This window comes from Ceratotherium simum, chromosome 8 (assembly GCF_057802395.1).
Source record: "Ceratotherium simum simum isolate JZ-2026a chromosome 8, ASM5780239v1, whole genome shotgun sequence".
NCBI classification, from domain to species: domain Eukaryota; kingdom Metazoa; phylum Chordata; class Mammalia; order Perissodactyla; family Rhinocerotidae; genus Ceratotherium; species Ceratotherium simum.
This window is the reverse complement of record NC_141907.1, coordinates 58,611,122-58,626,944: the sequence shown is the minus strand read 5'-3', so window position 1 is coordinate 58,626,944 and position 15,823 is coordinate 58,611,122. Positions and strand designations below refer to the sequence as shown.

The window sequence follows — 15,823 nt, the reverse complement described above, 5'->3', positions numbered from 1 at the left end:
CTGTTTGCAGGTGTAGTCTCTTGCCCTCAATGTGGTTTACAGCTCTTAAAAACAACTTTTGAGGAAAGCTCTCTGTTTGATGTGGATGGTGGTGAGAGTTATTTTTGTATTGTGGAGCCAACGTGATTTCCTGAAGAGGAGAAAATTCCCAGCTAATGATCTAGCAGTTGGGCTTGGGTCAAAGTGAATTACAGTATAGCTTTCAAACCTGAGTGGTCGTAATCAGAACTTATGCCCATACTTGTAGGGGAGGGTGCGTGCTGGTGTGTCTATATATTTTTTAAAAGTGGAAAGGGTGTGAGGGGGATCTGTCCTTCGATTACTTCTAATCCTGTGTGGCTAGGGCTTGGTCATCAATCTTCCTGGCCAAGAGACACCCTTCCTCCCACACCCCCAGCTTTACTAAAACCACAAAGGTGGAGAGGAAAATGACTATTCATTAATGTCAGACACTGATTGAAATGGCTTATGGGCCCCAGTACAGCATTAAATAAACCTTCATATAAAGCATGAGTCAGAATTGGTTCTGTCAAACTTGTTTTTAGGTATGTGGTTGTTTTAGACATCAAGGCAGTTAGTAAAATGAAATTCTTTCCAGGTTTTGTATATTTGAAATGGAAATGAATATACTTTCAGCTTTATACCAGCAGTTTTGAATAATATCTTTTATTTTAGTATCCAAAAGGTAGATTTTATTTTTTTCGATTCACCGAAATATTTTCTTCACTATAAATATAGTACGTAATCTGAAGGCAGATAATCTAGATAATTGGAACCTGAGAATGCCTCTCTCACTCTTTCTCTCCATATACGTAGATAGGTAGATATGGATATGGATGTATATGGATATATGTATGTATATCTCTCTGAGTGTATATATGTATATGTATATCTGTATGTGTGTGTGTGTATGAAATGCCCATTTGGAAAGTAAAAAAATTAAATTCCTTCAGTACATAAAATAAAAAATTGTTTACCCTTTTATTTTTCTTTAAATATGGGTAATTTTATGACTGACTTCTTACTTGGGTATCTCACAGATTCAGATATATAGCAACTGAAATGACCCACTGTCCAGACAGTGGCCAGTACCAATGTGGAGACCTTGTGTATCCACTTCTTCCCAGCAGCATTCACTAGAAAACCATACTCATAAGAAATAAAGTAATGTATGGTGACTAATAATTGTACCTCTAGATGCTGTTGTGTTGATGTGCTATAACTTGATTTTTAAGTTAAGGCTACTGGAAAAAAGGAGCGATTTTAATTTATGTGATACAAATTCTATACTCCATGGTTATAGTAACTTAAGTTAACCACTGTAAACTTATCAACACAGGATTTTTAATTTATAATCTCAATTAATTTAATAACTACTTAGTCAGCATGTGTTCTGTTCCCCCACTGTTTTTTCCCTGCATTGGGGATACAACCAGAGGAGAACTAAACTACTCTTATCCTCACGGAGCATTCAGCCTGGCATGGTGGCACTGCTTTCTGTACAATGATATTATTTGACCCTCAGTGTTGCTGTTCTGTGTTGAATTTATAGGAGGTCTGTCTGATTATATGCATGTGCATATTACTTAAGAAATAAACTGAAAAGCAGCATCTCAGTGATCATGGATTATAATGGTAGCCCCTCTAGAAGATTCTTTTTTGTGAGAAGTTATTAGAAGGCCCACTGGGGAATCTGAAATGCCTGAGTTCCTTTTGTTTCTTGATAGAGTCGGATCTGGAAGGCCTTGATGATCTAGGTACTGTTTACAGCAACGTTGACCAGCAGCTGAATGAAACAATGAGGCGCCGCAGACACGCAGGAGAAAATGATTACAACATCGAGGTGCTGCTGGGAGTGGATGACTCTGTGGTCCGTTTCCATGGCAAAGAGCACGTCCAAAACTACCTCCTCACCCTGATGAACATTGTGAGTAGTGACTCCTTTTTGCAGCTTTTGATCTTTTAATTCACTTCTCCTGCTTTGTTAGTGTCTTTTGGAAACCTATGTGAGGACTTCCATGACTGTGGCCCACATGGCAAATGTATACATAATTGCATTGAAGTCAAATACTGACCTGCATATTTAACATAGAAGAAAGCAGAAATAAAGGAAGCAGGAAGCAAAATATTCTTTTGGGTGGTCAACTAGTTTTCCATTGTCATAAAGGGGGGAAAGCATAAATTTAAAAAGTCATAATGGGATGAAACTATAACATGAATTATCATTTTCATTTTGTTCTGAGTTTAATCAAAACTCTCAGAACATTGTCCACCTTCCTTGATGTGGACCATGAAGGATAAAATAGTTCTTTCCAGCATCGTTTTGTGTCCCAAGATGACAAAGAATGACTTTGGCCTGATAACTCTGTATGGATGCTTGTTGTTAGAGCTTTTGAATGAGTGATATTTTTCAACATTATATGATTGATGGTAATGTATGTACAAAGCACAGTCAACTCTTGGCACAGGGCTGCACTGCAATCATAAAGTGCTCTTTAAATTTGTCCTTTATTTCTCCTTTATGAGCCTTAATCATATCCAGAAGAAATTTGGACGACATCCTCAAACTGGTATTCTTTTTTCCCTTGTGAATTGACAGAGAGAAATTAAGGAGAAATAATATACAAAGCACCTACTTCTAAAAGAATTGACATAGTAATGCACTCTATTTTATATATTTTACCTCACAGAATTATAAAATACATATTATATTGATCTAGAAAATTCATTATCTGAGCCTATTCTCTCTCTCTCTTGATTTTTAATTTAATTTCATTGGGCATTTATGTTGCTTACCTTCTTTTTTCCATGCTTAAGGTTAGATTTCACACAATTATATTGGAGAAGAAAAATTATTAATTTTATTAACCATGATCTTATTTATAATAATATTTAAGCCTATGTATTAAATATGTTTTGTTTGTTGTGATGTCAATTTATAAAAGTATACATATACCATGTCTCTGTGAAGTGGAAAATGAGTATAGAAATTCAAACACATTTTTATTTGTTCATTGACACTAGCTTCTATTGTGAAGACCAAACATTGTGCAGAAAACAAATTACTGGCCTTGACAATACATGTGTATAGAGGATCATCATTGTGAATTATATGAATGCCTTTAACTATTGATATGCTTTTTGTATGACTTGCTAGTTGTGTAACTTTGCACATGCTGCTTAGTCTCTCTGTGCCTGCTTCAGTCTCTCCATCTGTATAATGAGAAAAATAATTAGACTTACCTTGCTAGGGATGTTGAGAGGATTAAATGAGTAAATACCAGTCATGTGCATTGTATAGTGCTATGTAAACGTGCATAAGTATATAATCATGTCTTAGTTTTCCACATGAAATTTACTTCCAAAATTACCTAAAACTTAGAAATTCCTATGGAGATGCTATTCCCACTTTCATCATTCGTTGTGTCCGTGGGCTGCTTTCTTCTACCACGATGGAGTCAGTCAATTGATATAGACTTCTTAGGTGCTCAGAAGTCTAGAAAGCTCTTGGAGTAATGCAGCAGAGATTTGAGATGGTCCTTGTCCTTACTGAACTTCTAATTTAGTCAAGGAGAAAAAAATAAACGTGAGAAAATTAAAAAGCTGAGCGATAAAAGGCATGCTATTATTAAGACATACTGTAGGCACTATATTATAAATGCTGTTAAGACTTAGAGAAGAGGATTATGACAACAATCATCCAAGTTGTGGAGTGATGAGAGTTTTAAATCAGGACTTAGGAGGCAGATGCCTTAGTTCTAGCTCTGTTACTGGTTGGCTCTATTGGACAAATCATGTCCCTTCCTGGGATTTAGTTTCTGTGTTTATAAAATTCAAAGGCTCAACAAGATGTTCATTAATTCTGTAATTCATCAGGAAGCTGGGAGTTAAGCTAGGTCTTTAGGGATTTGTTTTTCTGCTGTTCTTTATTTATTTTGCTTTGTTTGTTTGCTTTTGTATTTTGAAGGGCACATGCAAATATAAATTATTTCTACGTAGAATATACAGACAAGAAAGTAGAAATGGTTATAGCATATTGACCAGACAGTAAATCTAGTTTGAAGGATGTCTAAGAATAAGTAAAGTGCTACATTTTAGGTTAAATAACAGTCAAAAGAATTGTTTTGTTTTTAATTCTATTAAAAATTAGATAATAGGCTGAGCCTCTGTCTCAAATACCAGGGATTATTCTAAAGTTAATAGAGTATCAGAGAGTGGACCTGTAGAAGAGAAAATCATTTTTAAAACTTATTAAGTTCATTGCATCTGAAGTAATTAATGTAGGTAGGGCTTTGGGGGAGACAATAATAACACTCCTCCCCTTCCCTTCCCCAGGTCATAACCAACTGAAAGACAGACACAGTGATCAGACAGATGGAGAATAAATAGTTCTATTATTGATGAGCTGAATTGCACATGACTTAAGTGTGTAGCCATGGAAATTTTCCTTATTCTAAATTAGTGATTCTCAATTGAGGGCAGTTTGTCCCAGCTCCTGCCTCCTGGGGATGTTGCGCAATATTTGGAGACATTTTTGGGAGTCACAACTGGGAGGGGGTGTGACTGCCACGAGTGGGAGAGGCCAGGTATGCTTCTAAATATCCTACAATGCAAGGACAGCCCCACACAACAAAGAATTATGAATTATCCATCCCAAAATGTCAGTAGTGCTGAGGTTTAGAACCTTGTTCCAAATTAGACAATCTTATTCACAACCACCATCCCTTTCCAGCTGGAAAATTTCAAGTTTCCCCTATAGGGGCAGGCAGACAGCTATAAGCATGGCAGACAGCAGACTGAATCTCTTCGTCGCCTCCCCCCCGCCCCACCCCCCGCCCTATTGCCCTATTTAGACTGTTAGATCCAAAACTCTGAGATGAGTGTGCTTTAATATTACCTTGTCTCAGAATTATCAATTAAATAAGAGTTGGAGGCAAGCAAAAAACCAATAATGATATTCTAATGAAACTGCTTCATAGGGATTAGGGGCCAAGAAAATTGAGTTTTTCTCTTAACAATGTTCAAATAATCATCTTCTATGTGCGCCGTGCTTTATGACTTCCCACAGTTATGTAAAATCATGGCTCACCAAATTCGAGCCCTACACAGACATAGAGTCTTTCTTTGCATGTCAGATAGGTTCAGACAGAAACTGTAGGAGAAAATTGACAGCAAATTTCCTTGCACTGATTTGGGGAGAAACATGTTTCTATGGTAGAGAAAAGAGATGGTTTCCTTTAATCTCATCTGACACCTTTGCTTTAGTTGAGTAGTCAGCAAATATGTTCTTCCTGTAGTTTACCTGGTATTTAATTTAGTTTCCATACCCAAACCCAGATGACATTCACTACAAAGTTTCTGAACTACTGGAGTACTTTTAAGTCCATGTAAATTGCTTCATGGTTGTTCCTTTAATTTAAACTGGACTCCTTTTTAAAGGAAGGCTTGTATTTATTTCCTACTTTCTTATCTTGAAAAGGGTTCTTAAATTATTAAATGTCAAACGTCTGTTTAATGAAAGAATGGATAAATGAACAAATGAGTATAAACAATGTAGAGGAAGATTATGAATAATCTTGGGAGGCAGAAAATTTGGACTCGAAACAAAGGACATAGATGACAAATGAAGGCTTTTCATCAGCTCAATGATATAATGAAAGCAGTGTTTAAAAAGTAATTTAACATTTATTGGGTATTGTGTATTTTTTCAAGTATATTTCAAGATGGGAATTATTATTATCATTTTTCTAGAGGAAACAGAGGCTTTAAAACGTTGATAAAATGGAGGTAAGTTTTTAAAATTATTTGAAGTTTGTAAAATCAGTCTCAAATAATGATAATGTGGTGATGGTAATCATTAAAAGACAACAGGGTGGAGGTTCCCAGTTGGTGAACACATCAAGGTGCTGGGAGGGTGGTGCACCCAGAAAGAGCATGGATGCTCCACACACCACCCCCCACGTACGTTGCCCTACGTGTCTTTTCCATTTGGCTGTTCCTTAGTTGTATCATTTATAAAAAACTGGTAAACATGAAGGAGGCAGCAGCCTATAGTGGAAAGGCAAGACAACCTTGGGTTCAAACCTGCCTGCAGTGCCTACAAGGTGAGAGGCCTTATACCAAGAGCAACTCCTCAGCACCTCCCTTTCCTCACCAGTTTAAGTGGGGATGGCCATCTTGTGCTCACATGAGAGTGCTAAAGAGGGAAGGAGACTGTGAACACAACATGCCTGCACCTGAGAAAGTGCTAAGCAGATGGGCAGTTTACATTTGCTCTCAAAGAACTCAAAGCTCTTCCCACAATATGCTCTTTCTCCCAAGTCAGCTAACTAGAAAGGGAAATGGGGCTGATAATGTGATGTGAAGGCAGATACGTGTTTCCAAGTATCTACCATGAATCAGACACAGGCAGAGGGCTTTCCCAAAATAAAACAGCAAATCTGTAGGAGATCTAAACAAGGAGCCTGGCCTCCCATCCCGAGCTCAAGCCACTTGATTTTCCAAGAATCTCAGAGCAGAAGACACCAAAGGATTTGCTCAGGGTGATATCTAGAGACTGGGATGGAGCCTGATCCCACCCTCAGTCTCAAGAACCCTGTTGCCTTCTGCCATTGGTGAGCCTGGAGCAAAATCAGGAGAGAAAGGGGTACAGACCTCTCTGAACTGGTTTCATTGTCCAGAATAACTGGGAGTAGGGGCAGGCAGAAAGCTCTGCTGTCTTCCTTGAACCATTTTCTCCTACAAAACAAAAGCCCTACGCTGCTGGGGGAGGGGCAGCAAAGCCCGTTGCCTCCAGGGTACAGACAAAGACCAGTTGCATCTGGGGGAAGGGTAGGAGAAAAAAACTCTACCCCAGCATTTAGGGCTGAAGGAGGAAAGCAGCTGCCATGCTGTGAGAACACTCAAGAAACCCTGTGGAGAGGCTCATGTGAAGAAAAATTGAGGTCCCCAACTAACAGCCAGCATCACCTTGCCAGCTGTGTAAGTAAGCCACCTTAGAAGTGGACTCCTTGTGTCTTTCTTCCCCAGTCAAGCCTTCAGTTGAATAAGTGACATCTAATTTCAACTGCATGAGAAACACCAAGCTAGAACCACCCAGACAAGTTGCTCCCAAATTCCCAAACCACAGAAACTATGAGAGAGAATAAATTATTACTGCTGCTTTAACAAAGAAAAGAAGAAGAAGGAGAAGGAGGAGGGGAGGGGAGAAGGAGAAGAAGAAGAAGAAGATAGGGTTATACTACTGCAGAAAATTGGCTCACTTGCCTGATGCCCATAAACAAGCCAATCAATTATGGCATCAGCCTTTGGGAAAAGAGATCAGCTTTATTCTGTGAGATGGATCTACAAGGAGAACAGGGGATGTGTGCCCTCAGATCTGTCTCCCTGATTCGGGATTTGGGGTAAAATTTAAGAAGTTAGGGAGAACAGGATGGCACACAGAAATGCTGGTGGGACAGGTTTTGATTGGTGGGCTTCAAGCATTTATGGTAATGTTTTAAACATTTATGATGAGGTTCTAAACTTTTATGATAGGGTTCTAAACACTTTTGATGAGGTGGGGAAGGAATTTCAACACCAAATCTTCCTGAATGAGGGACCCCTCACTTCTGATAAGAGTGCAACTTTCATGCTCCCATCGTGTCCCAGCCCTTGGGGTCTGTGGGAAGGAAGATCTTTGGTTCCGCAGTCATTTCAAGTCATGATTTCTTCTTTTGTTCATGCCCTGGCTACGTGATTGTAGATTTTCTGAAAGGCAGTTCTTAATCACTCTGTTGATAAAAGATGGGGTCAGTTGAACTGGTCCTGGAGGGCCTGCAGTTACAGTTATTGGGAGGAGAAACTTGTTTAGAAAATTTGAGTTATATTTAATTTAAACTCATTAATCATAGTTTAAGTGTAATCAAGACAAACACTTAAACACAATATATTATATGTCAAGAGTAAAGATAAATAGTTTTGGCTTATCTGCTGTTTTAAATTAGCCATGCTAATGGCCCCTTTCTGACACAAATACATTTAATCTATTTTAGGGCCATATTACCTAATGATAGTGTTGACTGTGCATATGAATGTGGTAAAGTTCTGTAGGTGATTTGCCATGTGACTCTGGGAGTTGGGACACAGGAAAGGCAGCTCACTAAGTTAGCACTTTTCTCTGGGAGTCCAAAGGTCAAGTGGACAAGTTTGAACAAGCCTCTAGATGACTTTGATGGGCCTCCCTAAGAGGGGAGGGACACCATCTACCCATCTCCCTGGCTCCTTCATGTGTCATTGAAGGAGAGAATAAATCAGTTGCCTTCCGTCTCCTTTCATTTTTAACCCTTTCTTTTTTATAGATCTTCAAATTTCTCCAAGCCTCATGTATAAAGAAGAAATAAACAGATATGAATGTATTCTAAAACAGCATGACTATTGCCCATTCTTAGATTCTTGACAAGCTTTTTATGTTTCAAAGAAGAGATATGTGATATATGTTAAGCCTTTGTTAGGATCTCAAATCTGTTAATAAATAAGAATTCAGCCAAGTAAATTTGAAGATCTAATTGGCTTTATTAAGTGATTCATGAATTGGGCAGCATCTCATCTAGTAAGCAGAGAGATACTACAAGGAGTTGTAGAAAATGGAAGGTTTTTATAGGCAGAAAGAGGGTGGGGCAAGGAAGTTATTAACAGAAGAAAAGAAAGGATTGTTTCAGGCCAGGTCATCTTCTTTTGGATGAAGAGAAGGGCAGGGGTCTTATCATGCAAGTGACCTCACTAGTGCTAATCAGGAAATTCCAGATTGACTGCAGGAAATTCCAGATTGACTGTTTAAAGGTCACGTTTCTGGGGATAGGTTGAAACTACAATTAAGTCTTGGTTTGCTGTCGTTGGGGCAAATGAGTCCATTTTGGGCCTGTTATTTCTTTTTTTAATGTATCATGTTTTGTTATAGTAAGAAATGTGTAATTTTACTATTTTGTAACATGGATGACTTGCTGGGAAAGTGGTTCTCAGCTATGGGGCATATCTCATCCTACAAATCTTGATCCATTGCCTACACGGGCAAGGCCTATTTTAGGCATAGGGAATATCCCAATGAACACAATAAAAAATTCTCTGTCCTCTTGGAGAGGAGACAGGTAATAGTCAAAAGAAGAAATAAATATGTAATTTTAGGAAGTGATAACTGCCAAGAAGTAAAATAGATAAGAGTAAAGGCATATTGTCAAGGAGAGAGGAGGGGGGCCTGTTTTGGATAGGAGTTCAGGAAGAGCATCTCTGAGATATTACGTGGGCAGAGATATAGAAATTCTCTGAGGAAGAGAGCCAGGCAAAGAACTGAGGAAAGAGTGACCCAGTCTGATGGATCGTAAACTGCAAAGGTTCTGAGTCTAGAAAGAGCTACTGAATCAGGAGTGTGGGACACAGGCCTGACTTACTGTTTTTTAAGCATAATGGGTAATTTCACTGAACACCCCTAGTTAAAATTCACTATTAGAACAATAAAGGACAAGAACTGAGAGCAGAGAATGAGGGGAAATTTTTGAAAATAAAGAAATAGAAATGAAATTTCTTAAAGTGAAAAATGTAGGTAATTGGACTATCCTGGAACTTTCCCCAATAGTTTTTCTTTGTATCTTGATATTCAAATCCTGTTGGCAGAAATTTGGTATCCTGTGAGCTACCAGGAAGCTCTGCTGACTGAGCTCTGAGCGTGCTAGGCAGGTGACAACTCTTTCTTGATCTAATATAGTTTTGTTTTGTTTTGTCTTTTTAAGTCTTTTGACTTGTTAATTACTACCTCAGGGACTTGAGTACTGTTACAACTGTTTCTTTTCTTTGGCGTCTGTCTAAGCCGCTGCAGGGGAAAATATGGGCCTTGCTGAGAGGACCAATGAAATGAAAAGAATAGGTACAACAAGGTCTTATTCTCTCAGGACATATGATAGAAAAGAATGGTTCCTGGCAATATGCTGAAGGTAAAAGGAGGAAATGATAAAAGGCAAGGTAGAAGGTCACTTAATGATCAAACACAAAAGAAAGTAGAATTTCAAAAGATGATTCCATCACCTGAAATTTTCTTTGAAGTCTGATGTCCTATAAGGCAAGTGGATTCATGAAGCTCCTTCTCAACAAGCCGGTTTAGTGTGATTTATTACAATAGAAGTCTTGTTTTCTAAGATATTTGTCTTTTCAGCCATTTACTCTCTTTGCCAGAGGTCATTCAGGTAAAATTACCATTTATTTGTCCTAATATAGAATCACACCTTAGGATTTAAGGAGGGACAATAGAAGTGGTCCTCTCTAACATTCTCCTTTTTGTAGCCAGGGAGATAAAGGACTAGTGTTGGATTACTTATCTAGTGTCAAGTGCCTAGTTAATATGGGACTAGACTGGTTTTGTCTCTGATCCCCATTTTAATTCCACTTTAAAATCATGTTAATAGTCATTAGTACACAATTTTCAAAAATATATCTGAAGGAGACTTTATGATGTGAACTGAAGATGTACGTACTCATTAATGCTTTGGATTGGCTGCTCAAAAAAAGTAAGCCATAACGGAACTAATTTGCAGCATCGTAGTAACTTGCAGGAATGAGGACTATACTGCTGACCTTTATTCTTTTTAAAATTTTCTGACCTGGTCCGTAATTATCAACTCAAATCTGAAAACTCTAATTGGTCAAAATAATATTTAGGAGTCAAAATGTATGTATAGTAGATAAGAACAATGGTTTTAATCTTTTTAGAGTCATGAATTTATTTATGAATTTGAGGAAAACCATGAAAAATGTATTCATGTACAAAATAGCACATACCATTCAGAAATTCAAACCCACTTGAAACTCATTCAGGTTAAGAAGTCTGATGTGGAGCCCACTTAAAATAGCTCCTAATAGCCAAATCTGAGGTAATATCAGCAAAAAAAAAGATAGTAATGGATTATAATTTATACAATAAAAGAAATACTTGAGTTCATACTGATATAAATAAATAATTGACTATGTAAGTAAATGGGAGACAATTCTTCCTTATACTAGAATTCCAGTCAATAAATGTAGCAGGAATGACAGAAGTAGAAAATTGCTAACTGGAAAATACTACAGCAATAGTTGTTGCAGACCAGTATTGTCAATGAGTGACAAAATTAGTGGAGAGTGTAATGAAAAACAGGATATGTACATAGTCTCGAAATATCTCCCCACAAAGGACTTATTAACCACAAAGGGAAAACTTATAACTTTACATTGGAGAAACCTAGCAGACAGCACCTTAACCATGGGGTCAAAGTTAATCTTACCCCTAATACGTCATATTAACATCCTGTGCCTCCTGATACAGTGCTACACTTCTGTGATCTTATTGCTAAAAATGCATAACCTGAATTTAATTATGAGATGCCATAAGAATAACCCACTGAGGGGCATTCTACAAAATAACTGGCCAGTGCTCTTCAACAGTATCAAGGTCTTGAAAGAAAAAGAGAAATTGAAGAACTGTCCCAGATTAAAGGAGACTAAGAAGATATGACAACTGAATGCAATGGATTGGCTTATGGACTAATAAAAGGATATTAGTGGGACAGTTGACAACATTTTAATCAGGTCTTTAGTTAATAGTATCATATTAATATTAATTTTCTAGTTTTGTATTGTATACTCTGGTCATGAAAAATGTTAACATTTAGAGAAGGTGGGTGAAGGAAATTCTTTGTACTATATTTGCACTCTTTTTTGTCAGTCTAAAATTATTTCAGAATGAAGTTAAAAATAAAAATAAATGCATTAAAAGAAGCCCTGATTCAATGCTTTCCCTTGTTTCATTTATTGTGTTTTTAACCTTTAAAGATTAGAATATAAAATGATCTTTTTTGAAGACTTCAGTTATGCAGAGTGATACGTAGAGAGAGTGATTTATGTATTTTTGCTAACCACAACATTAGAAAATAGGCAATGAAAATATGACTTAATGGTAAATAAAATTAATATTGAAAATTATAAACCATTACTCTTCAACATCAACTTTTATTAAAGTGTAACTTACAAACAATAAAATATACATTTTAAGTGTACAGTTTTGATGAGGTTTTATTAAAAATTACATTTTTGTTTCAGATAGTTCTTTTTTCAGATTCCTTCCGAGTTTACAGCAAATAAATTTAGTCTTGCCTATCTATCCTTCCTTTTCTCAGTAAATGGCTCTTTATGCACCCAGTTATTCAAGCCAGAAACCTTCTTTTATGATAGAGATGTTTTTCCCTCTTGGAGATGCACTTTACTAGCAAAAATTAGGTTATGAATAAATATGTATAATGCAATCTAGAAAATGCTAATTGACTGAAAGGGAGTATAGATTGAGTGCTGTGGGGGAAGAGTATTAGAGATGTCCCTGAAGTAGGAGAATGAGGAAGGATATGAGAAAGAAGTATGCTTGAGTTTGCCCTTGAGTGTTAGTTAGAAGTTAGATCTTTGGAGATGGATGCTAAGGAATTCCGGGCAGAGAAGATAGTTGAACATTCAAAGCTCCAAACAGATGCTCAGTATATATATATATCTGAATTTGGCTCTATGTAGGTTGCATGAAAGAAATTAATGCAAAATAAGAAAATGAAATAGACAGCAATTATACAACTCCCCAGAGAGGGTTTTTCTTCTTTTATTCTGTTTTAAAAAACAGTCATTGAGCCAACAATAGATGGGTATTTATTATATTTAAGACATTGGGAGGATATAGAGAAGTTCTTGTCAGGTTAAGGGCAGGAAGCAGAGTTTGGTCAAGGTGACGAAATGAAAACAACTCTTGTAAATGTTAGTTAGTTTAAAGCATGTGCTTTAGGATCTTGCCTTTTTTTTATTGGAACTGGTTCAATTTTTACCAAATTACTAAGTGAAACTCAATTAAAGGGACATAAAAGATATGTGTTCTATCTACTCTAATCCTAGAATTTCTCTCAGTCTCTACAACACCTAACTAGTATTTACCAGCATTCATCTTGACTCAGAATCATTGGCACTTTTTTTGTTGTTGCATATTCAGTTTTATACATTTTGGTTATGATGTTTGAAGGCATCATTATCTTATTATCCTTTCTTTGTCTCTTCCAATGCTTTTCTGTTTAATATCTCTATTTTTGATAGGAGAAAGGAAAAGTTAAGGAAGTATTAATATTCTAAGATTGACTAAAATAAACCCACCTAACTTGCTTCCTAGTCTACCAATCCATAAAGTAGATCCTGTGTTGGTTTTCACAATCGTTAATAAATTGGGATCAGAGTTTGAAATCCACATATATTAGTACTACTAGGCAAAATATCAGACTAATATTATTTGTGTAAAAGTAAATCAGTTTATTTGTCAAACATTTATTGAACCATCAGTACAGTGATCCTTGCCCTCAAGATGCTTACGATATAAAAGAAAGACCAATAATCATAGGATTTTCCATTTGGAAGGACAATAAGAAGCATATTAATGTAATCCCTTCACTTTATAGTTGAGGAAATAACAGCACACATATTTTTTACTATTTTGGTTAGAAAGTCTATTGTTGGTCAGAAGAAATATGATACATTGGCTCCATAAATAACCTCTTTCCCATTGTTCCTTCCTCCCTTTGCCTCCTCATTTCTGTCTTTTCTGGTGATATTTCATTTATCAAGATCAGGATCGACTATCAGCTCCTGTGAACCTTTTACAAATTACTCCCTCTTGAGTATAAAATTTGTGATTCCTTGGCAGCAGTTCTCTAATAAGCTGTTTGTTTCTTGAGTGCAGTTTATATATTTTATTAAGCTTCATATTTACAACATCAAAAACAGTGTCTGCTGAGGCCGGCCTGGTAGCATAGCGGTTAAGTGCGCGCGCTCTGCTGTGGTGGCCTGGGGTTCGCAGATTTGGATCCCTAGCGCGAACTGATGCACCACTTGTCAAGCCATGCTGTGGCAGCGTCCCATATAAAGTAGAGGAAGATGGGCACGAATGTTAGCCCAGGGCCAATCTTCCTCAGCAAAAAGAGGAGGATTGGCAGCAGATGTTAGCTCAGGGCTAATCTTCCTCACAAAGAAAAAAAAAATGTCTGCCACATAGTACACATGCAATAAAATTTTAATTGATTCAGTCTTGTAACAAATATTTTAATGCTGTCTATCAAGTATATAGTGGTAAACACTATAGACTTATTTCCTGTCCATACTGAGATTACAGACTGGTGGACAAATCAAATAAACGCATCATAGGTTATGGTAAGAGCTATGCAGGAAACCAAAAATTTGCTTGGCAAGGGGAATAACAGGGCAAATGGGTGATAGGGATTATACGTAGATATAATGGTCAAGAAAGCCTTCTCCCAAGAAGTGATGATAAAATTGAGACTTAAAGTAAAAGAAAGAGCCAGTCATTGTACAAGGTCATGTGTTTTAGTTACTAAAAGAAAGCCATTGTGGCTTGAGTCTAGCATGCAAGGAGTCAGGTGCGGCTTGGAGAAGGTGGCAAGCACCTTTCAGGTCAAAGAAGGAGCTTGAATTCAATTTTAAGTGAATTAATGGAAAGACATTGAAGGCTTCTTTCTGTGTTGCGAAGAATAGATTGGAGAAGTTTAGAAACAATGAAGACAGACCAATTGGAAACCAATTGTAGATGTCTAGGCAAGGGATGATGGTTTATTGGACAAGGGTGATTGCAATAACAAGAGAGTATTTATGGTAGAATCAATAGAATTTGCCAGTGGATCAGATGGGGGGACGGTGCTGAGGGAAAAAAGGGAAAGGGAGGAATCCACTGTGATCAAACTTTTCTATCTTGAACACTGCTGAATGATGGTACCATTTATGTAGATGGAGTGGTCTATAAAAAAAAAAACAGATTGTGTGGAATCAAGGTTAGTTATGAAACTTTAAAGTCTTTGAAATCATCTAATTTCAGGTCTATGTTCAAAAGAATGATTTAATGTTGTTAAGGATGAAGGCTTATACTATACCAACTAACATTTAGCTTTTGCCTTGTGCCTGGTTCTTTGCTAAATACTTTACATGAATTATATAATATTCCTCAACCCTGAAATATGTTCATTTTTAGTCCCAGTTTATAAATGAGGAGATTGAGATTTAGAGAAGTTAGGCAACTTTTCCAGAGTCACACAGCTAATAGGTGGCACGGCCAGGACTTGAACTCAGATAGATCTCTCTGCCTTCACAGCCCAGTGCTCTTCCTCCCTAAGCTTTACTGACTCTTGTTACAAAATGGAGGCATTTTGTATATCCATTGCCAAATAAAATTCTAATGTCTTTCCTTTACCTGTTTCTGGTCTTCTTAGAACACCATTCAGTCATTGAAATGAAAATTCAGTTACTTCCCTGGTTGAATCAAATCAGCTAGCAGTCTAGTTTAAGATTCTCTCTAACAGGGTGATGGAGCAGGTTAAGAGGGTGGGTTGTTTTCTTTCAATGTGCCATATGTTCCACGTCATCAACACTTTGCTGTCTGTGGCCGGTATCCTTGTCTTTTGCTAAGATCTATGAAGTGATCTGGGTCTACCGTGCCAAAATTTTCAGTGCCTTGCAGAAAATAGAGTCTATGCCTTAATCTCAGGATTTACCAAGTAAAAAGAAAACAATTCATTTAAAAGGGTGCCTCCTGGTATGAAAAACAATCTTGTAATTCCAAGTAATCATTAATAATTGAGAGAATTCATTAATTCTTTTGTATACTGAAGTTGGCTTCTTATGATGGACAGTGAACTAATAACTGCACAGATGTGTTATCTGGACATGGCAGGCTTCCCTACCTAATATTTTTGAAAGAAAATATACTCCACGAAAGTACTCTGGTCCTAACAAA

The 15,823-nt window shown here is 37.1% G+C and overlaps 1 protein-coding gene across 3 annotated transcripts in view; it reads left to right on the top strand.

The window, feature by feature from the left end:
• ADAMTS3 (ADAM metallopeptidase with thrombospondin type 1 motif 3) overlaps positions 1 to 15,823 on the top strand; it is a 265,978-nt gene that overhangs the window by 201,054 nt on the left and 49,101 nt on the right. For all 3 annotated transcript variants that reach the window (XM_087434422.1, XM_004419160.2, XM_087434423.1), the window contains exon 5: positions 1,728 to 1,927. In XM_087434422.1, coding sequence (XP_087290548.1) covers positions 1,728 to 1,927 — 200 coding nt within the window. The remainder of the gene's footprint in view (positions 1 to 1,727; positions 1,928 to 15,823) is intronic.